At 42.9% G+C, this 24,661-nt stretch overlaps 1 protein-coding gene across 2 annotated transcripts in view; it reads left to right on the forward strand.

Moving 5' to 3' along the window:
- Window positions 1-24,661, forward strand: part of KREMEN1 (kringle containing transmembrane protein 1) — a 67,875-nt gene that overhangs the window by 1,731 nt on the left and 41,483 nt on the right. For both annotated transcript variants that reach the window (XM_045887395.3, XM_045887396.3), the window contains exons 2-3: window positions 17,849-18,011; window positions 22,402-22,493. In XM_045887395.3, the coding sequence (XP_045743351.1) occupies window positions 17,849-18,011; window positions 22,402-22,493 (255 nt within the window). The remainder of the gene's footprint in view (window positions 1-17,848; window positions 18,012-22,401; window positions 22,494-24,661) is intronic.

Below are 24,661 nucleotides of genomic sequence, written 5' to 3' on the forward strand. Positions count from 1 at the left end.
GGCTTTAGATCAGTAGAAGGGGGTCTCCAAGTACTGTAAACCTTAGGCTCAAGAAGTGGTTTCTGAGTGATCGGCAGCTTTCAAGGGGACTACTACAAAAACTGCTACAGAAGTTTGATCACTTCTGCTATTTGCTGTATGTGAGGAATGAAGGAGGAACTTTCTGAGAGCCAGGATATGTCAACATAGCTGTAACCTAGTAACCCCTCAGCTCCACTTTGCCATCTGTGTGGTCAGGATTTAATGTCCTCCACGGAGAGAGAGGTATGGGTGGAAATCAACTGGTTCCCCTTCTGGAAAGGGCAGAGTAGTAGTTAAGTGAGCCAGCTCTGCTTGTGTTTGTTAAAAAGTGTTAAGTGAGCCAGCTCTGCTTATGTTTGTTAGAAGGTGGCATCCTCTCCTCAGGCACCTTTGCTTTGCTAGGAGGGGTCAAATATAGCAGCTCTTAGGCAGTTTGAACTTCAAACCTTGGTGCACTTTTATTTAGGAGTCCGAGTTAGGGACAAATAAATAACCATTGTGAGATGATTTATGATAAGTGGCCCAAGTTCCTGCCTCAGTAAGCCTCACCAGCAATTTTTCCTACCATCCAGGTACACCAGGGCTTTAGTGACTTTTCCTTTTTAGTTCCAGAAGCAGTTTTAGGGAGATACCACATGGTCTAAAGCATCACATCCTGTCCCAAGGCTGTCTACTAGTTTTTTAAATCCTTGTGGATATGCCAAACTTACCATTTTACATTTTTTGATACTGTAATTTTCTCTAAAATTTTGTGGATGGAAAAAAGTATTTCAATACTTATAGTCTGCACAATTTTGTAATATTTAAATTACTGGTGGTTTGCATTTTTGAATGCTGACTTTATAAAAACAGTTAGCTCATTCCCCATCAATGCTAGTTCTAATTACAGTGTATAACCAACCCCAAATGATCTCCCTTCTCCTCTCCATTCTTCCTGAGATTCTCTCCCTTTCTTCACAACTGATAAGGAGGAAGGCAGAGGTTGATAGTGGAATCTAGACTCCCTTTTCAAGGAGGAAGGCAGCCAGGGCCATAGGGCTGATGGGCTCTCTGAAGTGGGCTCCCGTCTGGAATTTACTGACCTGTAGGGGAGAGCCTAGAGGTAGGAAAAGCAGAGAAGTCTGGGTAGAATTGTGCTATTTGAGTTTTCCACCTAAGGCAAGCTACCTGCTTGGGTTTTCACTTCATTTGGGTGCTGTCAGGTGTGCCCCAACAGAGCTTCTCAACTCAGGTTACATTTGCTGTGAACACCTTTTATGATGCTCATTCTCCTCTAAATCCTCCTCTAGCATTCATCCTGTTAGCCAGCAGTATGTCTTGCCATAAAACCCACGAGTTCGGTGAACAGTGAGAGCTTCCTACTGTAGAGAGCCCTATCCCTCTTAGGGACATCATTAATGTTAGTTTACCTGAATGCAACACAGGGGCTGATAGGAGTAAAGTGAGCTGACATGCTTTCATACTTTTATGTCGACCCATTATTTTTATGCTTTGAGTATTTTAAGAAACAAAAACTGTCAAAACTGACCTGATATCAAAGAACTCTGATGTTTTTATGAAAATTTGTTTTGGCCTCTAGACAAATCTATTTAAATGTTTGAGATATGCAGTGAAACCTTTTATAAATCTGAAAGCAAAAAAGAAGTTCCATTTAGGCTCACTACTAATAAACAGCAAGTTGGTGTACTTAATATAGATATTATTGATAATATCACTATTTAGCATAGTTGAAGCAACAGCAATAAATGATGAAGATAAAATGTATTGCTTGAAATAACTTCACAATATACAGATTAGGTATTTTTGGTGATGGGCAATATAACATCTTTAGTTTAGAATTTGGGGTCCTATAATGAGGCTCTAGGTCACGTGTCGACAGACATGTTTTTAAAGGCCAGACAGTAAATAATTTGGGCTTTGTAGGCTCTGTACTGTCTCTGTTGCAGTTATTCTACTCTGACTTTGTAAGGCAAAAGCACCAGAGACAAATATAAATGAATGAGCATGGCTATGTTCTAATAAAACTTTATGGACACTGAAATTTGAAAATTTCATATAATTTTCATATGTCACAAAATATTATTCTTTTGATTATTTTCAATCATTTAAAATTTAAAAAACCACTCTTAGCTCATGGGCTGTACAAAACCAGGGAGTAGGTCAGATTGGGCCCGAGGTATACTTTGCCAAGGTGTGCTTTAGGTCCATATGTATTGATTTTTTTTCCAGTGTTCACTGGTCTGGAAAGGTGAAAAGGAGACCTGGTTTTGGTGAATAAATGAACCCTTTACATTTTGCTGTTTACTATTTTTAAGAGACATACAGGAAAAATGGTTAAAATGGTGTATTTTATGTATATTTTACTTAAAAAAGATACATGAGGGGAAGTTCATGCACGTACATTTGGATCTTTAATAATACTTTTTTTTTTAAAAAAGATTTATTTATTTATTTGAGAGAGTGAGAAAGAGAGAAAGAGTACATGAGAGGGGGGAGGGTTAGAGGGAGAAGCAGGCTCCCCGCCGAGCAGGGAGCCCGATGCGGGACTCGATCCCGGGACTCCAGGATCATGACCTGAGCCGAAGGCAGTCGCTCAACCAACTGAGCCACCCAGGCACCCCGGATCTTTAATAATACTTTTAAAAAATGCCTTAAAAAGAAATTCGGTATGGTTCAGTGTGTGCAACATACAGAAAATAGTGTCTTCCTTGGAACCGGCCCATGGTTTGTTCAACTATGCAGATGTTGCTTGGAGCAAACGGTTGAGAGATCCGTTTCTCAGAGGGAAGCCCAGGCAGCAGGTGGCACCAGCCTGAGACACAGAAAAACAGCCAGGAAAAAAAAATAAAAAAGAAGAAGAAGAAGAAAACAAACTTCTGTCATTTTCCTAAACAATTGAATTTTATTTCCATGGTACTGTCGTCATTTTTAAAGTGGCCTTTAAAAAACAACAATGTGCTTAGCATGGCTGATTATTTTGTTTTAATTAAAACATTTTTGAAAAAACAAAATGAAGCATTCAAACATACCAAGTTGATTGTGTTTGTACTGTGGAACAGTTAATGCAAAACACTTGAGAGAGGCCGGAAGTTTGGATCTGTAGCCTTTGCCTGAGTTTTTGCCTCCTGAAGAAGGACAACAGAGGAAGATATGAATGTGTCCCTTAGAAAACTACCTGTGGAGTTTTTTTTTTTTTTTTTTTAAAGATTTTATTTATTTGACAGAGAGACACAGCGAGAGAGGGAACACAAGCAGGGGGAGTGGGAGAGGGAGAAGCAGCCTTCCATCTGAGCAAGGAGCCCGATGTGGGGCTCCATCCCAGGACCCTGGGATCATGACCTGAGCCGAAGACAGGCGCTTAACGGCTCGGCCACCCAGGCCCCCGTACCTGTGGAGTTTTTTTTTTTAAAGATTTTATTTATTTATTTGAGACAGAGAGAATGAGAGACAGAGAGCATGAGAGGGAGGAGGGTCAGAGGGAGAAGCAGACTCCCTGCCGAGCAGGGAGCCCGATGCGGGACTCGATCCCGGGACTCCAGGATCATGACCTGAGCCGAAGGCAGTCGCTTAACCAAGTGAGCCACCCAGGCGCCCCTGTGGAGTTTTTAAGATGAGATCTCAAGCCCCCTGATGCCACTTGGCAGGTTAGCTTCTGGCTGGCTCCCTGCGCAGCCCGCGAATGGGGCAGAACAATGACTGGCATTCCTTCCATACGCAGTTTGACCTGGAGAGTCCAGCTGGAACCCGGAAGTATTTGACCAGGAGGAGCAGCCCTAGTTCACTCTGTTTTTCCCCTCTCTGTTGTCTTCAGTGGCTTCTTCTTAAGATTGCAGTGGCTTCTTCCCCATACCTCACCTCTGAGACGATATCCTGGATTCAGACTGAACAGAGATAGTAAAGAGGCCATTGTGGAAATGTCAGAAGGGTGTCCATACTTCTCAAAAATAACCACTCTTACAGAAATTTGCCTTTTCCTCTAAGGAAATTCCCTGCTTCCTGACCCCCCACCCCACCCCACCCCCTTTTAGTCTTCTTTCTAGGGAAACACCTCCCTAACCTGGACTTGCAACAGTTTATTTTATTTTTTATGATTTTATTTTTAAGTAACCTCTGCATCCAGCGTGGAGCTTGAACTTACAACCCCAAGATCAAGAGTCGCATGCTCTACCTACTGAGCCAGCCAAGCACCCCAGACTTGCAACAGTTTGAAGAGAAATGAACTTAGGTGCTACGAAATACCTGGCAGACAAAAGATTTTAGGCCACCGAACATGCAAGGTTGCCGTTATTCCTCCCAATTATAACAGGACCCTCTAGGGGCTGCCCCTCTGCTAGGCCCAGCTTCTAGTTTCTCTTGCCACTGATTTAATCCTTGGCAAGTCGCCAAAGCATTAAACTTTTATTGTTCAATTTACCACAAGGGCACGCCATGCTTCTGGTGGGCTGAGGAGGCTGCAGCCGCTTCCAAACCCGAGTGTCACACCACATTAGCAACTTTAGACTTTGAGGGCTGGATTTCTTTCAGTTTGGTTAGATTCTTGGTTAGAACCAGAACAGTATACTCACACTCAAAGTCTGAAAGCTAGGAAATGGTAAAAACAGCATAAGCAACTTTTAAAGATGATTCAAAATGGTTGCAGCATCAGCATGTAGGACTAGTTCTACGTGGTTTCTTTATGCCTTCGAAACAGGTATGTTAAATGGCTGTCCATGTTCCTCGGTGGCCTAAAGTTGCATGAAAACATGGCGACCAAGTGGTCCTCTTCTACAGTGGTAGCGATCATTAACCAATGCCATCATAGTATGTAAATTACTTGCTGCTGTTCAATCTATAAAAATTCATCTTCAAAGAAGATTATTGGGCTGGTAAAAATATTTTTAATAATGACCACAGAAGCCATATTTGTTTTTCTTTGATGTTCTTCCGAAGACTCTTCTGGTTTTAATCAGATTGTTCCCACATAAAATACAGTGGAAATCTACAATAATAAAATCCCTATTCCTATGTCTATGGGGAAATAAACAGGATGGGGACAGTCCTTTTAAGGGGCTTTCCCCTTTCCTTGCCCTAGACTCAAAGCCTCTATTACTGGTGGGTGTTTTGGCATCAGTTAAGGGCCTTCAATCCTTCCCTCCCTCCATGTTTTGCTCTTTCATTAAAGTGTTTCTGTTGTCTAATTATATCCTTTCAATCAAATTAGAGACTGCAGCATCTGGTGAGGGCCGTAACTGCCGCCATCTGCACCTCGTATATACAGGCCTTTTCAGCTGAGAATCACTCAACTTCCAAATGGCAGGAAGAGATTTGGAAAAAGTTTAGTTGGAAGGGAGGTTAACTTAAAAGGACCGTCTTCAAAGGCTGGGTACGACGCCCTGCTTGCTATGATGTGTGCGTAACCATGCAGAGCTTCATTGGCTTGGCTCACCAAAGATTCTTCTCTAGCGCTTGTGGCAGATGAAGGGTTTTTGATTGTCTTAGCTGAAATGAGTAGGCCTCTCATCCTTATTACGGGCTTAAGGGGGCCCAGGGTGAGCTGAGAATTTCTCCCTTGAGAAGAATCTTTTGTTATGTGACCACTTGTTAATGGATAGGACACTTTCTGTTTATTTGACCATTTCATTTCATTCAGTGGTTTCATCTGGAGGAGATCTTGCCCCCAGGGGACATTTGGCAATATCTGGAAACCTTTTTTTTTTTTTTTTTAATAGAGAATGAGAGCAGGGAAGAGCCAGAGGGAGAGAGAGAATCTTGAGCAGGCTCCACGCTGGGCCCCCACTCCGGGCTCAGTCTCAACGATTCTGAGATCTTGACCTGAGCTGAAATCAAGAGTCAAGTGCTTAACTTACTGAGCCACCCAGGCTCCCCTAAAGTTTTATTTATTTTATTTGAGAGAGAGAGAGTGTGAGGGAGAAATCGTGAGGGGGGGGAGGGGGAAAGGGAGAGAGAGAGAATCCCAAGCAGACTCCCCACTGAGTGCAGAGCCTGAGCCAAAATCATGAGTGGGATACTTAACCAACTGAGCCACCCAGGTGCCTCTTATTATCTGGAAACATTTTTGATTGTCACAACTCAGGGTGGGGTGCGGTTGGGGGTAGGATATTCTACTGGCATCTAGCGGGTAGGGGCCAGGGATACTGCTGAACATCTTTCAATGCACAGGACAGCTCCCCCCCACCAATGAACTGTTTGGCTCCAAATGTTAATAGTGCCGCGGTTGAGAAACCCCATCCTAATTGTATTATTCTTTTTTCCTTCCTATCGCCGTGACCTAGGAGAAGGCATCTCTGATCAACATCTTGTTTCACTCTTAAGAATGTAGATTCTTCATTATCCATATCTGAGTTCCCAAGTAAGCATTTCTGTGGACAGCGATTTGGAAACCTAAGTGGAATAAGGACATTTGAGAGTCAACGTGTTTCTACCTCCCTGGAGTATGATTGCCAGATTAAATACCGGACATTCAGTTAAATTCAAATGTCAGATAATGAATAATTTTTGTGTGTATTAAGTCTGTCTCATGGAGTATTTACGCATACTTAGCTTAAAAGAGCTTTTGTCGTTTATCTGACATTCAAATTTAACTGACATCCTATATTTTCATTTGCTAAATCTGGCAACTCTACTCTAGATCTGTGAAACTTTATACCTTTGACTATGAAATCAATCTGTGGTCACCATCTACCCTTATTGCTCTGGCTGGCTAGACATGACAGCTTTTGCTTGTTTTTGTTTATAAGTTAGTGCTACACTGAATCTTTCCTTCCGCCCAAAACTGTCTCCCTGGCCAGAACGTCTGAAACTTGTCACTTGAATCATGTTTTTATCTTGGGACCAACTAACAAGTGCCTATCATATGCCTACTGTATGCCCAGCATCTCTGACTAGGACTCATCCCTGTGCCAATTCATAAAAGACTACAACTTTGTTGCTTTAGGTTTTACTTTAAAGATGTACTTTAGGGATATGCTGTCGACCTGCTAATCAGTTCCCAACTCAAGAATTCTTGTATTATTTGGCCATCCCGTATCAACCAAGGGAAGCTAAATAGCCCACAGCCTGGCTTCCGTGGAGTGTTGGCTGCCCTCCAGGGCTCTATTATATGGGAACTTTCTTGCTATCTGAAATTAACAATAGGGCACAGGCAATACTGATGAAACTTGTCTAGAAGCTGGATTATATCAGTTTGTTTTATCTCCTTTTATACTGATTGAGAGGTTCAGACAGCGTGAAATAGGGTTGGTCAAGAGATGGTGAGGCAGTGTGTGGATTTGTGCCAGGTGCCTCTTGCTTAAAGCAAACTCAGAATAAAAAAATGTATATTTTCATTATAATGGGGGTTGATTATTCCCTATTACAAATGGCTTCACCATAGATTTCCTTTTAATAGCAGATTCCTCTGGTTTAAATAGCAAGTATTTGATTTTCAAGTACGTGATTTACCTGCTTTTCTGGAACTTCTCATATTCTCACAGGTCATTCCTAGGTAAGTCATGATTGCTAGCCTAGAGGCATCCGTTGGTGAGGGAACCAGGGCACTCAATATGTCTGTAATGCATTTTCACACCAGTTCTCCCATATACCTGCTTCCCTCATTCAGCTAACATTTGCCAGTCACGTTCTGAGTGGTCCGTACTTACTGCAGATATAAAGATGAGTGAGATGCTCGAGAAACTCGTGGGCTAGTGGAAGCAGGGACAGGTGCTTCTTGAGCAGTTACAGTTCAAGGTGATCAAGTCTGACCAGGCTGTGGCAGCCTGTACCGTGGGACTTGTTTTAGAGCCCCCAGTTTCTGCAGCAGTGCTGTCTCTTCTAGACACCTTTCAAATAGTGTTCCATCTTTTTGTCTTGTTTTTGTTTCCTTTAGAGTTGATTCGTAAGGCACTAAGTTCCTGCCATCAGAGAACTGGATTTTGAGCTTTAAAACATCAGAAGCTTCCTGTTGCCTCATGTGAAAACTATGTCTGGTGTGAAATTTCATTTCAAGATTGAAGTAGACCCATTTGTATTCAAATATTATATCAAGAAAGGTGCCATCACCAAAGTGCAGTAGAATCTGTTCTGGTGGCATTGGCAGTAAAATCCATGGTTAATTCATGAAACTAAAGTTCTTCTGAGCTGGCGACCTCTGTCTGAGTGTGTCCGTTCGTTCTTTCACCGAGGCTTGGCCTCATCTTTGTATATGTGATAGAGCTAGGTTCTTTCTCAGAAGCTATCTTTTGGTCTTCAATTTGATGATGGTATGTTTTTTTTTTTAATATCCTAAAGCACCACTGCATACTTGCTTTAAATTCCTCAAGCACTACTGCGTATTCATGGTGACTGTTCCTGGCAGAAACACATGTCCTTCACAGTGGCAACCGTGACATGTTTTCCAGTGGGTCCGCCTGGGTAGGAGTGGAGCATATTTACGATGAGAGCCAGATGGGAAAAGAGTGGTTGGGACCCAAACAGCACTGCATTCTGGGTTGTTTTTCAAATTTTTATATAACAATAAGGAGTCCTCTCTGAAATGTTTTCATGGGTCTTCTGAACTTAAACCTCTGGTCTTATGCTTACAGTACGTTCAGTTTTCTTGGAATAGTCTTTTAAGTAATTAAATATTTCATCTATTACTAGAGATAAATAAACTGGAGATTCAAATAGAAGACCTCAAAACCTCCTTCCAAAAATATAAATTCTTCAGGTAAAGTAACTTTGAGAGGCATATTTCTTTTCTTCCATTACTGTTCTTAAGGACACTATTTCCTTGAATGAGAAGAAAGACCTAAAAGATTTTTTAATGAAAAAACTGATACCTTTAAAAAAAATTAGAGTGATTCTTTTTATGGTAATTCTACTTTGGGCAAAAGTACAGCTTGTTCTGTGGTCATTTCAACTGTTAATACATAGCCCAAGAACATGATATGTGAATGTCTATCTTGAATTTAGATGACTGAATTTCAGCTGATTGAGTTTGTTTATAGTTTTTGAAAAGAAACTAAGGTAAATTAATTATAAAACAGCATGTTTTCAAGATATCCTTTAACAAATTTTTATTATGGGAAATTTACATGCAAAAATAGAAGAATGTAAGGAAGTCCCGTGTATCCATCTCCCAGCTTCCATGATGATCAACGATGGCCAATATTATTTCATTTGTACCGCTTCATCTCCCCAACTAGATTATTTTGTAATAGATCTCAGATATATCTTCTCATCTATAAGTATCTTAGTATGTCTTTCGAAATGATAAGAACTCTTTTCAAAAACATAGTAACAGTACCATTACCATCATCACGCTTAGAAAAACTAACAATAATTCCTTAATGTTATTAAATATCCAGTCAGTAATCAGTGTTCAAATTCTCCCAGTTGTCTCAGTGGTTGTTTTACAGTTTAACTCGGGATTTAAGCAAGGTATATTTAGGGGATGTGACAAGAGTCTCTATTAACCTATAAGATTCCCCTCTTTTTCTTTTTTCTTTGTAATTTATTTGTTGAAGATGTGTTTGTTTGGTTTCTTTTCTAAGCAAAAAGAGTGCTTAAGTACCTCTTTGATGGATTCAGGGCCCACATCGGAGGTGAGGTTTTTTTTTTTTTTTTTTTACCATAGAATTGTCACTTCCATTAGAGAAACATGTAGAATTAGAGAATTTTATTGTATATTTATAAGATTTTATTTTTAAGTAATTTCTACACCCATCGTGGGGCTTGAACTCACAACTGCAAGATCCAGAGTCACATGCTCTACCAACCGAGCCAGCCAGGCACCCCAAAATTAGAGAATTTTAAGCTTGGAAGAGATTTTGAGCCATCAGTACTCTCCAGTCACATGGACTTTTGAACTTCAGTTCCATTTTGATATAATCTTGAAATTTGAGTTTAGAGTAAGGGGACACTGAGACCATCTGTCTCAAACCCCATTGTTTCACAGGTGAAGAAACAGACCCCAAGTGTCCAGGTGATTTGCTCAAACCACATCTGATGTCCTTTCCTCTTTATTCCAGTGATTTCTTGTACATACTATATATACTGAGGACCCCCTTCTCCAAATTATCCTCTCTCTAGTCTAGATCCGATAACCTAAGTCTAAATGATTGTGGGAATCACTGCTCTTACCTCAGCCATGTTGGGAACTGCCTTCCCACAGTCATGTGTCTCTTTACTCTTTACTTCAGGGTTGCGCATAACTGAAATAAGCATTCCTGTTGTGCTTTTGAGTGTCTGTGTGCAAAAGGCATTTTTCCCAGGAGCAGGAGCTTTGAAGATGTACCCACAAGTTCCCACTGGACACCAATCTGTACCAGAAACCCAGCAGAGTAGGAGGTGTGCTGAGCAGACATTTAACAACACTATTGTGTTGTCCTCTAGATATTAAAAGGAGCCTTTTCCACCTAAGCCTTGTATTTCTATAATTCTACCCACTTACCAAATTTTAGAGACATATTTAAAGGAACAGAAGATATTCCCATTGGAAAATGTTTTCTGTTGTCTTATTTTAAGATGCCATAATTGAATTTAGTGTTTACTGATTCACGTTGATTCCAAACTGGATCAAAACCAAGTGAATTCATCCAACATAGAATCACAAGAGATGCTGAGTGGTCCTACATAGGACACTTAACTTTGATTGATTAAAAACAGTGACTGTCACAGACATCGTGGCTAGAGATCCAACTAGTAATTCCACCAGAAAACTAGGAATATTCTAGACTCAGTATGAGAACATTTTTCTGTTTCTCAATAGTATGGTTTCAGACAAATAGTGTAATTAGGAATGACCTAGTTACAGAGCCTCATTGAGAACATATTCTTCAACTTTATTAAATCTTGTCAAGAAATAGAATGGCTTTTCGATTAACTGCTGCTTTCCTACCACTGTCTCATATATGTTGTTTTAATTATTTTAAGAGAACATCTCATTAAAAGTTTTAAACGTGAACTTTAAAAATGCTGTGCGTGTACAAGCTGGCAGAGTTAATTGCCTGGGATTCTATTAACTTGGCATTTTCCTCACTTAAAATAAATACAAACATTTCTTTTTAAAGATTTATTTATTTACTTTGAGAGAGAGTGCTTGCATGTGCGAGCAGGGGGTGGGGTAGAGGGAGAGAGAATCTCCAGCAGACTCCCTGGAGCCAACTGGGGGCTCGATCTCATGACCCTGAGATCATGACCTGAGCCAAACCAGGAGTCGGATGCCCCAAGTACAGATATTGATTCTATGATTCATTAGAACATATAAACAAAGATGTTTCATCACACAGTTGAAATTTTGATTAAGAAAAATCTATTTGCTCCATTAAACCTTTTTTTTTCCTCACCCCTTTTTCACTGAATGCTTGGATTCATCACAGAGCTTACACCATATATATTTTCTATCCTGATGGTGGCCTGATAACTTTAAACAGAATTGTAGGGACGCCTGGGTGGCTCAGTTGGTTAAGCATCTGCCTTCAGCTTAGGTCGTGATCCCAGGGTCCTGGGATCAAGTCCATGTCACGCTCCCTGCTCAGCATGGAGTCTGCTTCTGCCTGCCGTTCTCTATCTCTCTGACAAATAAATAAATAAAATCTTAAAAAAAAAAAAATTAAAACAGGATGATATGCCTATCTGTTCATGTTATAATTGCCTTTTATAGATAACTATTTTTATGGACCAGAATGAAATATATGATCATGATGATCTCAGATTTATAATAAATTTGACTATTTAAAAAACATTATAATTACATAGTAATAATTTATTGGGCACCTGCTGTGTGCTAGGCATTTTACTTGCACATCCTCCAAATCTTCCCGTTGCCCTGAACTGTAGTTAACCTAATCCCCCATGTTACAAGTGAGGAAACTGAGGCTCAAAGAGGTTAGCTGAGTGCCTGTAGCTTGTAAACCACAGGCCAACTCTGGGCCCAGCCCCTAACTACACTTTCCATGCTCTACCACATTGCTGCTAAAAGCTTTTCGTGCAGAACAGTATTTAACTATTTAAGTATTTGATTTAAACTATTTCATAACCCTTGAAATTAAATATTCAGTCCTATAAATTTCTTTGTGTGTATGTGTGTGTGTCTGTGTATTCTGTAGATATCACTTATTTAGGGGGTCCTTAGACTTAATGGATCTTGGGGCTACATAGAAGGGCTTAAGGGGTTCCATGAGCACTTCTGAAATTGTAAATGTTGTGTAGTATTTGTCTGGGGAGCGGGTCCCTATTTTTCAAGCAATTGTCCAAGAGGTGAACTGACTTTGAGAATTGTAATGTAGAAAATATTTTTTGGAAGTATTTCTAGGTCTTCTACAGCTCATGCCTCTAAATTATCGAAATCTTCAAATACTTCTACATACAGCCTGTGAACATGTGAGATCCTATGGATTTTAAGGTATAAATATGAAAGTTTAGAATATATATGGCATCAGGTCTTTTCTTTATATCCAACCCTTCGAAATTCTAACCATAACGAACAATAATAGCCTTATGAGAGAAAGCTCCAGCTAGCTTTTATTAGCAGTGAAGGAGTATTGAGCTTTCACCCAAACGCGGAGTCTTTACCTACAGATCTTACTACCATGGAAATTAACCTCCAGGCCTTCTTACGGTAGCAGGTCCTACAGAAAATGTTGGTTGGCACAAAACCATTTGCTCAAGATTCTCAACCAGGGATTTGATTACCCTGATGTGATTCCACTTATCGGCAAGGGAATTTCAATAAAATTAGCATCTCCAGTTTTAAAAATAAATGTCATAGGGGCGCCAGGGTGGCTCAGATGGTTAAGCATCTGCCTTCGGCTCAGGTCATGATCCCAGGGTCCTGGGATCGAGTCCCGCATCGGGCTCCCTGCTCTGCGGGGAGCCTGCTTCTCCCTCTCCCACTCCCCCCGCTTGTGTTCCCTCTCTTGCTGTGTCTCTCTCTCTGTCAAATAAATAAATAAAATCTTAAAAAAAAAAAAAATGTCATATGCCATACTTTGGAGGATTTTAGTGATGGGGGGAAAGATAAGGAATTACCAACTTAGAAGGGTGGAATTAGTACTCTGGGTGCTTTGATGCCAGCCTCATCGAAGAAATTACTAAATTTCTGTCAGGCTTATGTTTAACGTAAGGGCTGTTTTCATTCAATCCCCACAACAAAACATTCGGAGCTTTCTGATGGAGAGGGTCAAACAGATGAATTCTGTGAGATAATTGGGATCTGGCCAGAGAAAATGAGGAAATGAAGTTTCCTCGGTGTTCACAGTTTATTCTTCCTTCCTGCTCAGGACACCTTCTCCCTTGACTTCTGAGACGCACACACTTTCGTAGCTTTTCTCCCACCTCCCAGGGCGCACTTTCTCACTCATCAGTGCCAGGCCCTCCTCTTCTATGCCTGAAGTGTTGCAGGGCCCCCAGACTCAGCCCCAGATGTCTTCTCTCTCCACCTGCAGTACTCCTGTTCTCCCCACGCATCTGTGCCGTTACTGCACATTTCTAGCTCCAGCCTCGCTCGGCCTCTTTCCTCAGCTCCAGGCTCAACAAGCCATCTGCTTCCTGTATATCTCCACCCAGTGTTCTGAAAGGTGTCTCAGACTTAACCGATCCACAGCCAAGCCCTGGTTCCACCCAAGGTACTCTGTCCCTCTTGTGTCCTCCCCCCTGTAGTAAATGGTGTCTCCACTCGGGCCCATGTACTATACTCGACTCCTCTTGCTCTCAGCAGATACTTTTGGATCTGCCTTCAAAGCACATCCAGAATGTGGTTACTTCTCACCACCTTTTGGCCTCCAGCCTGGCCCAGGGCACCCTTTCTAGCCCATCTTTCTGCTGTAACCACCTGACTAATCTCCCCGAGGAGTTCCTCCCCTCCAGAGTTCTTCCTCCACCCAGCAGCTAGACAGTTTTTCTAAAAGATAAGTCAGATCATGTCATTTCTCTGCTCAGAACCCTCCACTGGCTTCCCCTCACACTTAGAACAAAAGCCAAAATCTGATTTATATAATACTCTAGACCTTGTATGTCCTGGCCTTGCCTCTCTCCTCCCCCTCCTCTTCACTTCCCACCCACTCACCCTAATCCCGGTTAGAGGAGCTGCCTTTTAGTTCCCAAACCTGCCAAGCACACTGGGGCCCACACGGGTCGTCTTCTTTTTTTTTTTTTTTTTTAAGATTTTATTTATTTATTTGAGAGAGAGACAGCAAGAGAGCACAAGTGGGAAGGAGAGGGAGAAGCAGGACCCCAGGATCATGACCTGAGCCGAAGGCAGTCGCCCAACCAACTGAGCCACCCAGGCGCCCCCCACACGGGTCTTCTATTTGCTGTGCCCATTGCCAGTACCGCTCTCCCCACGTGGTTTACATGGTTTTGTTTCCTCCTTTTGACCACATCTCTGCTCAAATGCCTCCTCCTCTCCAGGCCTTTTCTGGCCCACCCTCCCTAAAAAAGAACCCCCACCATTCAGTCTCCATCCCCTTAGTCCGTTTTTCCGTACAGCGTTCCTCACTACCTGATGAGAATTTGATCGGTTTGTTAGGAGCTCCGTGACTGCGGGGTTCACCAGTGTAGCCCCAGTGCTGTGAACAGTGCCAGACACATAGTATGTACTGAATACATATTTGTTGAATGGATTAATTAACGATGTGCTAGACATGAGATCGATCATCTTTGCTCGTTCCCTTTCACTGAATGCCTAAATCTACAGCTGGCCGTGTGGTATTTTATTTCTTCTTGGTTTAAGCCATTTCTTGTTTATCTAGTCAGAGCTTATGTCAGTTTTATAGCAGTAGACAGAAAGGCAGGAGGGGGCCTCATTACCTGCCCTGATATTCTGATGAAATCAAGATGCCCACGTCACTTTGATCCAGAATGTTCAAGTTTGTTTTTCTTGTTTTTCTCCACAATTGATATGCACTGGGCAAATCCATTAAAAAAATAATCATAAAATGTGGTACACTGCCTCAGTTTCCCTAATGCAACTGAGAATAAGATTTGGGTCCAGGAGAAGCAGACTGAAGCAAACAGGCCTGCATTTTGCCATTCCCTCTCTCAGATGCCTCCTCATCCCCATTCACGAGGACTGACAGGTGTGGATGGCCACCACATTCTTTTGTGTTACAAATCAAGTCATCTGAGCCTCTGGGAACACTGACCCCACTGTCCTGCAAATTGCTGTCTATGGCTAAGGCCTTCCATTGGTTGGCCGGCATTTCTGGCTCCTGGGCCAGTCCTCAACCACTTGTGGTAGGAGAAAAAGATGTATCAGCACATAGCAATTAAAATTCTAGCAATTGGCAGAAGATTGGCTTGATGCTCTTAGAATCATCTAGTCTAGTGGTTCCCAAGCCAAATTACTTAACCTAGGCAGATTTTTAGAAATACAGGTTTCCAGGTCCCACTCTATCCCTGGAGTCAGGATAGGGTTTGGTACACACACACACACACACACACACACACACACACACACTCTTCCTGTCTAGCAGATCATATATATTTCTAGTGATAATAAATGCTATGAAGCAAACAGGCAAAAGGCAGAAAACTAGGAGTGGAGATGGTAAGGATAGGTTTTCTGAGGTGGTAACATGTAGTCTGCACTGGGAGATATTAGGGGAAGAACATTTTGGGCAGGAAATAGCATGGTGTGTTTATGGAATTAGAAGCAGACCAGTGTGGCAGGAGCATGGCAAGTGACTAGGAGAAGAGCTCAGGGTGCGGTGAGAGGGAAGGCCTGGGGCTTAGCAGGCAAGGATGAAGGGTGTGGGTTTTGTTCCCAGCGCTCACATTTTCCTGGGAACTTTGAGCGCAGAAATGGAGGCTGTGAGTCCTGAACGAGGCTATACTGTCCTCTGATGGTGAACGGGACTAAAGTGGCACCCAAGATGAAGAGGAGAGGGCAGTTTCAGGGTATATATTTTAAGAAAGTCAACAGGACTTGCTGATGAGTGGAAAGTGTGGTGAGGGAGAGGACAGGGAAAGCAAGGATGACCTGAAGAGGTCCTATTAGAGGCACTGGAGAGGGTGGTTGAGTGCCCCAGTTGCCCCATCTGTAAAATGGGATATTGAGGGACCTCCCCACCAGGTTGGTGGGGAGTTGATATTTGTAAAGCATTTAGAGCAGAGCTTGGCACATGGTGAAACACCATGTAAGCGTTAGTGGTGCCGTGGATGAGTGATTCGTCCAAGGTTGCACAGTCGCACAGCCAGCGGTAGGTCCAGCACAAGAAACCAAAGCTTAGGGGCACCTGGGTGGCTCAGTCAGTTAAGCGTCTGCCTTTGGCTCAGGTCATGATCCCAGGGTCCTGGGACTGAGCCCCACATCGGGCTCCCTGCTCGGCAGGAAGCCTGCTTCTCCCTCTCCTGCTCCCCCTGTTTGTGTTCCCTCTCTCGCTGTCTCTCTCTGTCAAATAAATAAATAAAATCTTAAGAAAAAAAAAAAAAGAAACCAAAGCTTAGCTTCTCAGTTCAGTGTATTTTATGCTACACTGAGCTGCCTCCTTGAATTACCTTTGACCTTTTGTATTTATGCACACTCTAGGCAGAGTGTTTGGTCGTTGCACTGACTGTAAACATGAATGTCACACCAAACATGATAAATTGCTATGATGTTCTGTACAGCCTGGAATTCCAGGTTATTTTGGCTGTCCATAAAACCATGAACCGTGCTATTCCAGATTAAAAAAAGGCCCAGATAGTGGGAGGAAGGGAGTACAGGAAGAGAGATGGTCTGTGGATAGATTTTAAATATTAAAAGAAGTAGCTCCTAGAATGTAGATGCATTCATGTTGTTCACATGCTTAGGCTGGAGCAGGCACATGCCCTGCAACAGGAGACAGTGCTAAGAGTCCTTCATACCGGAAGTTAGAGGTCAGTGCATGCCAGGGGAAGGAAAGCAAGCAAGCTGAGAATGTCAGTGTTACTCCCCCAGATCGTCAGGTTCCTAGTGATACATCTTCAAGAAGTGTTTGAAGTATTTCTGTCAGTTTCAAGTAAGCTAATTTTTAAAAATTACTCTTTGTACTGTGCCTTTCTCATGAACCTCTGTGAATTTAATGCATGCAATATGTGGGGGGGAAATCCTATCAGCCTCATTTCCCATCCCCCCAGAGTCTGAGAAGCAGATTTTAGAAGCACATTGTTGCACCTGCAAGGATTTTGTCATTTTATTAAACGGACCTGAGACGATGTTCAGTGTGTCTTGTAGGGAGGAATTTCGGAAAGAGGTGAGAGAAAATGCCAACTTGGCCCCTGCTCCCTCCTCTTGACTGTCTGTTCCATTGCATCTCTATCTCAAACGGCATGGGGAGGACTGTTCTTCATTACCAGGGAATGTGAGTCATTCCCAGACTTGTGTGATTGGGATTCCAAAGCGTTGCTGTATCCGATGGTCTTATTAAATCCAAGTGTCAGTGCAGCCTTTCAGACTGTAGGGGAGAGCTCACTTACAGCTGGTGACCTGCTTCTAGTTACCACACAGAGACACTGGCGAGACCAGGGACCCCCTCCGAGCACCCAGAATTCCTTGTGATGGTTGTTACCAACTATTCCCAGATTTGGGGGTTTCCTGGTTCCCTTCGTGGGCTTCAGTACATTTTGGCTCCCTGTTTATATCCGAGTTGAGATCTATACACTTTAGGGGGAAAATGTCTGGAAAGTGCCTGTAGACAAGCTAGTGCCAAGACTAGCCTAGCATTTGAAGGGGACTGCGTTTCAGATTGACTCAGCCCTAGCAATGTTAACTTCTTGGCGTCCAGGATCTAGCAAGACACTCTCCATTTCCAGCTGGGTCCAAACGAAACAAACAAAACATCAACCAGAGAGGGAGGAGACTGTGGATGTTGCCAGAAAATCAGCTTGCTCTGTCTTTTCTTTCTCCTAGAATGTTTCACAGCCAATGGTGCAGATTATAGGGGAACGCAGAACTGGACAGCACTACAAGGAGGGAAGCCATGCCTGTTCTGGAACGAGACTTTCCAGCATCCATACAACACTCTGAAATACCCCAACGGGGAGGGGGGCCTAGGCGAGCATAACTATTGCAGGTAAGATGGGGCCACACAGTGTTTTAGAAAAAAAAATCTTTGGCCTTCTTTTCCAGTCCCATCCAGCCTTGCTCACAACTACAGGAAGCTTCTTTGTCTTCTTTTAGCCAACTCAGAAGGCCTTTCTTGTTACTATTTTAAAAATCTTCCTCCCACACCTTGCCACACACATACACATACACAATCTTCCACTCTTTTCAACTCCGGTTGCTTTGGTACAAGTTTTCAGAGCTCTGCTTTCCTGTCTGATCACTTACATGTTTCTTGGGAAGGGCTTTCTTAGTTGGCCCTGCCACCAGTGGACACTAGATAGATAGCAAAGCTTTTTAAGCTCCTGTGAATGTGGTGGTCAAGCAGAGCACCATCTGTGGCCCAAACCGCCCTCTGCTTCTGAGCAAAGGAAGCTGTCCTACATTATCCCACCTCCCGCCAGCCCAGGATAGCCTTGCTCTGAGAGCAGCTGTAACCATCAGATTTGTGCTGTGTCCTTCCTCTCCATAGAATAAGGTGTTTCTTTGGTCTTAACCTCCTGTCTGACCCTGACAGGGGCTCTTCACCTGAGATCCAAGGTGTTTCAGGTCCTTTGGCTCTAATTGCCAAATTGCCATCCTGACCATGTGTATCCATTCGCATTCTTTTTTTTTATGTAAAGATTTTTTTTTTTAATTTATATGAGAGAGAGAGAGAGAGATTTTCCACAGAGATGATCCATGGCTTTGATCAGATTCTCAAAGTTATAGGTGATCCAAAACAAGTTAAGAATCACTGGTCTATAGGGACAAGAGCAAAGAAAGATTCTAAGCACTTTTGGTTATAGCTACATTTAAGCTATTTCTTCTCAAGATCCTGATAATGTGACTCATGGATCAGCACTGTGTCGAATTTAGTTATTATTAGGACAGATGCAAAGGCAGCCTCTTGAGCCATCAGGACAGGGAGAAGTGTTGACTGAGCTACACTTTGAGTCACATGCTATGTCCCTGGTTCTACCAGTATGTTGGAATCTCAGCTGTGGCACTCTCGACCCTGCTGAGCCAACATATTCATACCTGCATTGCATGGGCCACGCTGTTCACCTTCTGCTCTCCCTGTGTACCTTTACTAACACTCCAGGACCCTTGTGGATGCCTGTCATCCAGGTTATCCCTGTGCCTACAGCTCTTTCCATCACCTCTGTTCTAATTTGTTCCAACTGGCCATTCCCCCACAGTGGCTGTTGGATTATTTTTTAGTTGTTATTATAAAAATGTTAAAAGCTTTTCCAAAAAAAATTCTCAAAAACTACAGATAAATATTGCTTAAATAAGGTCATCTTTTGACATCTTTTCCCCTAAAATCCTCAGCAAGCCCCATTTCCCAGAGGTAACAATTTGTGTTACTTCACATTTTGCTGTCTCTTGCATTTTATTGTTAAAGTTACACATGCTCGTTAAGTCATTCTTTTACATTTTATTTTCAGAGTTACACATACTCATTTTAAAACCTTTTTTGCATAATTAAGGAAATTAACCCCACTCCATTTCTGGTTTATTTCCTTCCCTTTTGCTACTCATAGAAAGAGTTGGGTTGGGTTGGGAAGAATATTTAGGAAGAGAACCAGTGTTTGGAAGGTTTTTTTGTTTGTTTTTACAATAGTTACTTATATTCTCATTCCAAAGTGTCTCTTGAGTGTGGGCTACTAGTTTGTGCTATTATTCTGTTGCTTTCTATCAAGCACGACTTCTCAGAAGAACTCCTAGGTTTAAGTCTGACTTTAAGGTGAATTTTAAATTTCCAGAGAGTTTTAATTTATATGAAAAAGTCTTTTCTCATTGATTAGCACCCAGCCCTACCCAGGCTCCCAGAAATGCAGGTGGTTCTCCACTGGGAGAGCTGGGGGCGGTGGCGGGGGGGGGGGGCACCTTCCTCCTCAGCCCTGGCCAGCAGCAGCCTCTCCTTTGACTTGATGGAATGTACCAGACCTGAACTACCAGTTTCTGCTTCAGAAAAAAGGGAGGCCGAAATGTTGATTATTATCACATCAGCGAGTCCAGGCTTTTTTTTTTTTTAAGCACTGCTGCGAAATCCAAGATGCATTTGCTTCTTCTTTATTAAGCTATTCTCATGCCTTTCAGAATGGTTTTGACACTGATAATAAACAGTTGTTTCCTAACGTCTTTACCAAATACTACATCAAAGCTGGACGCTGAATAGAGGGAGGAAGATGACAGTGAAATGCTGTTTAAAGAAGGGCTTTGTACAAGTTCTCCTGCTTTGATTTCTCAGCTGACACCCGATACCGTGTTTGTCTTGTGCTCGGGTGCCAGACCCATCGCAGTGGAGATGTCTGGGAGATGGCGAGTGACGGGAATGCACTCCTCCAGGCTCGAGGGATCTGGATGGGAGGGGAAGGCAGAGGGACAGGGAAGAACAGAGTTGGCCTGGCACCTGCCTTTGGGCACAGAAAAATGAAAGGACCCTTTGTGCTTCAGGGAGCTTATCTTCTGGGCCACACAATAGGCTTATCCCTCTCGTGCCCCATAGGGGTGGGTCCAAAGCTCCCGCTGCAGGGTCTTTATGCCCATTTCCGGCCCAACTGGAGTGTCAGGTTTCCAGTGTCTTGAGTCGAAAGAAAGGGAGCTTGGAGGCAAGGCTTTTCTGTGTGTGTGGTAGCCCTGGCCATTTTGGGGTCTGTTTCAGCAGGACGGCCCCTTGACTTGAAAAGACCTTCGAGGGCATTTTAGAAATGTGAAGTAAACCTTTAAAAAATATTACTGCCGCATCAGAAGTTGGTACCAGGATCACAGGATTGCATGTTCTGACTGAAACTCTTTGGCTTAGCTTTCTTCAGAATTTCCTGAGAAGTTAGTTTTTTTTTTTTTAAAGATTTTATTTATTTATTTGAGAGAGAGAATGAGACAGAGAGAGAGAGCACGAGATGGGGGAGGGTCAGAGGGAGAAGCGGGCTCCCCGCCGAGCAGGGAGCCCGATGCGGGACTCGATCCCGGGACTCCAGGATCATGACCTGAGCCGAAGGCAGTCGCTTAACCAACTGAGCCACCCAGGCGCCCCTGAGAAGTTAGTATTTTGAGGGAGGAATAGGACCCATTTCTGTCAAGCATGTGCCAACTAGCCTGATGCTGGTGAAAGCTTGTCAGTGGAGTCTGTATTATGTGAATTTTATTTTATTGTTTAAAAATTACACAATCAGTGTTCATTGTAGAAGAAGTAGGAAAATAAAGAGAAGCAGAAAAGAAAAAATAAATTACTGATAGTCCCATTCTCCAGAGATACTTTCAAGGGTTTGATGTGTATCCTCGCCTGAATACATCTTTTCAAATGATAGGATTGTGTCACCCATCGTGTTTTTGAACTACCTTTAAAAAAAAAAAAAACCTAACAAGACATGTGGTTATCTTTTTATATTAATTAATGTGTCTCTACACCGCATTTTTACTAGCCGCTTATCATTCCCTTATATGGATATAACATATTTACTTAACCAATCCTTAAGTGTTGTTTATAACTTTTTTGTATTATAAAAATGCTGTGGTGAACATCTTTGTAAGCGGAGATTGGCTTAAAATAAAGTACTAAAGGAGAAATTGCCTGGTAAAGGGGTTTTGCATATGTTTTGGGCCTTTGGCTCTAATTGCCAAATTGCCATCCTGACCATGTGTATCCATTCGCATTCTTTTTTTTTATGTAAAGATTTTTTTTTTTTTTTAATTTATATGAGAGAGAGAGAGAGAGAGCACAGGCAGGGGGAGGGGGAGAGAGAGAGGGAGAAGCAGACTCCCCACTGAGCACAGAGCCAGCTGAGGCTCCGATGCCCTGAGGTCAGGGGATCATGACCTGAGCTGAAGTCAGACGCTTGACCGACTGAGCCACCCAGGCGCCCCTGGGCCCGTTCACATTCTTATCCACAGTATTGCGAGCACCTGTGCTCTCAGCCATGGGTGTGACAACACTTAAGTGCTAGTGCTGCTTGGCATGATTTGTTCTGTGGTTAATTGTCCTGGTTAGACTGTCATGAATCTTTGTGAAATTATATCAGCTTTGTTCACCACACAGAGCCCCCGCCCCCAAACTCTGAAGTGTATGTCAGAGTGCATGAGTTTGTTCTTGTAGTGTTACCATTTTTTTTCTCCATTTTTTTTTTTTTTTTTTAAAGTAATCTCTACACCCGACGTAGGGCTTAAACTTAGGACACTGAGGTCCAGAGCCACATGCTCTTCAGACTGAGCCAGCCAGACGCCCCTCATTTTTCTTTTCATAAGAGGCAGCACTGAGATACATACCAATTATTAGAAATAACACAGAAGCTGATGCTTTTTGGTAAACCTGAAAAGCAATGAACCAGTTGACTTAACATGACAGAAATGGTACTTGTGTGTCCTTTCCCCGACAGAAATCCAGATGGAGATGTGAGCCCCTGGTGCTACGTGGCGGAGCATGAGGACGGTGTCTACTGGAAGTACTGCGAGATTCCTGCTTGTCAGAGTAAGGCTCTAATGCGCCACCTGAAAGGTCTCAGGACACTGAGCACCGAGGGTACAGAGTGGAAGGCCACTGCCGGAAGGCAGGTTGTTCAGGCAGGTGGATTTCATGAAGCAGGTGAAAGGAGAAGCAATCCTGGGCTGAGGATTTTCCCTTCTCTTGTTGAGGCTTTTTAGAAATAGGGGGCCTGGTTCCCTCAGGACCTGCATTCCCTTGATGGATAAGCCCACCCAGAATTTCTACTTCTACTTAATTTCCTCATGCTGATTCATTCATGGATAGAGAGATGGCAAGAGCTCAGTAGCAGGCCAGGGAAACAAAACTACCTCACTCATGGGGCGCCTGTGTGGCTCAGTCGTTAAGCGTCTGCCTTCGGCTCAGGTCATGATCCCAGGGTTCTGTGATCAAGCCCCGTATTGGGCTTCCCTGCTCGGTGAGCCTGCTTCTCCCTCTCCCTCTACCTGCTGCTGCCCCTGCTTGTGCTCTCTCTCTCTCTGTCAAATAAATAAATAAAATCTTAAAAAAAATACTACCTCACGCTTTTGGGAGAGAATTGTCTAGAGTGAATGATGAATCCCTTTGTAGACAGTAAAACTAAACTATGACATTACTTATTATTTGCATTTGATGCGCTATCTCCCCTGAAAAATGGTATTCAGGAAAAATCTAATTGATCCCCTCCAAAGCCAATGTGATAGTCCTTTTCCTCATATCAGCATAAAGATGTTCTCTTGTTTTGTGTGATAACTCGTACCTCATCCCTCTCTACTACTAAAAAGCCCAGTTTCTTCAGCTTTTTACTCCAAGGCCTGTTTTCTAGCTGTTTCCTTCATTCATTTCTATATTCAGTGTTTATTATGTGCAAGGTACAAAGGCAGAAGTGTACCCTGACCCTCAGGGAATATGCAATGTGGCAGGGACTCTTAGGAAGACACTTGAAAACAAGGTAGAAAATAGTGTAGGAAGGTTTAAAGTACAGAAACCAAAACTGGAATGGTACTGGAAGGGGTTTACTTATGTAGTGTTCGTAGGATCTTTCTTTCTTTCTTTTTTTTTTTTTAAAGATTTTATTTCTTTTTTGACAGAGAGATAGCGAGAGCGGGAACACAAGCATGGGAAGTGGGAGAGGGAGAAGCAGGCTTCCCACGGAGCAAGGAGCCCGATGTGGGGCTCGATCCCAGGACCCTGGGATCATGACCTGAGCTGAAGGCAGATGCTGAATGACTGATCCGCCCAGGCGCCCCTTTTTCTTTCTTTTTTGAGAGAGAGGAGTGGGAGAGGCAGTGGTAGAGAAACTTAAGCAGGCTCGATCTAACCACCCTGAGATCATGACCTGAGCCAAAATCAAGAATTGGACACTTAACCAACAGCCACCCAGGCGCCCTGTAATATCTTTTTAAATATGCCAAGGGAGCAGGTTTTTTCTCAGTTACTAGGCTGAGGAAAAGGACAGCTCATTCATAATAATTCTGTCTGGATTGTTTTTTACCATATTATTTCCCCTCACTCCTTGCCCTGCCACCTTCCTCTCTCCTCAGCCCTAGAGGCTGTGTATGTAGTGTGATATGGAGGTTTGTGGGGGACCTGGGACCTCTCACTCACGCCTGCCACAGCAGTCTGAATTCTGCTGCCTCATGGGGAAGGGGTGCTGCAGGCCCCACCGCTCACGTTCCGAAAGTTAAACTCCCAAATGAGACCATGGCCTGGTAGTGAGGCCCTGGCTTCACTCCCCTTCCAACCCGAGTATTCCTTGATTTAGTCCCAAAATTGAGAAAACAGTAAAGACCAGCAGAATGGGCTTTTGCTCAGTCTGCTTAATCAAATTTTTAAAATGAAAAACATCTCATTTGGCTCTAGTTATGTAAAGAAGAAAGGGGGCAGGGGGAGAGGAAAGCAGATTTTGCTCGGTCCATTTGTTCTACACAAAGATCGTCTTTTAGTACTAGCCTATGTCATTCTCTCAGGAATGGCAAAGAGGGGATTTCAATCTGGCCGCTTTTATTTGGAAAGATAATCCTCAACTTGCATTCATAAAATATAATTTGGGCCAATGGGAGCCAACTCATGTGGTCACTGAAACTAAGTTCCAGAAGAGAGAATTACTGGAAAATGGTACAACCCATCTAGTACTCCTCTAATTCCTAATATTTGCAGGATGTGCCTCACTGTTC

This window comes from Mirounga angustirostris, unplaced genomic scaffold (genome assembly GCF_029215605.1).
Source record: "Mirounga angustirostris isolate CCGP_5_RB_7025 unplaced genomic scaffold, mMirAng1.0.hap1 SCAF_14, whole genome shotgun sequence".
Taxonomy (NCBI): Eukaryota; Metazoa; Chordata; class Mammalia; order Carnivora; family Phocidae; genus Mirounga; species Mirounga angustirostris.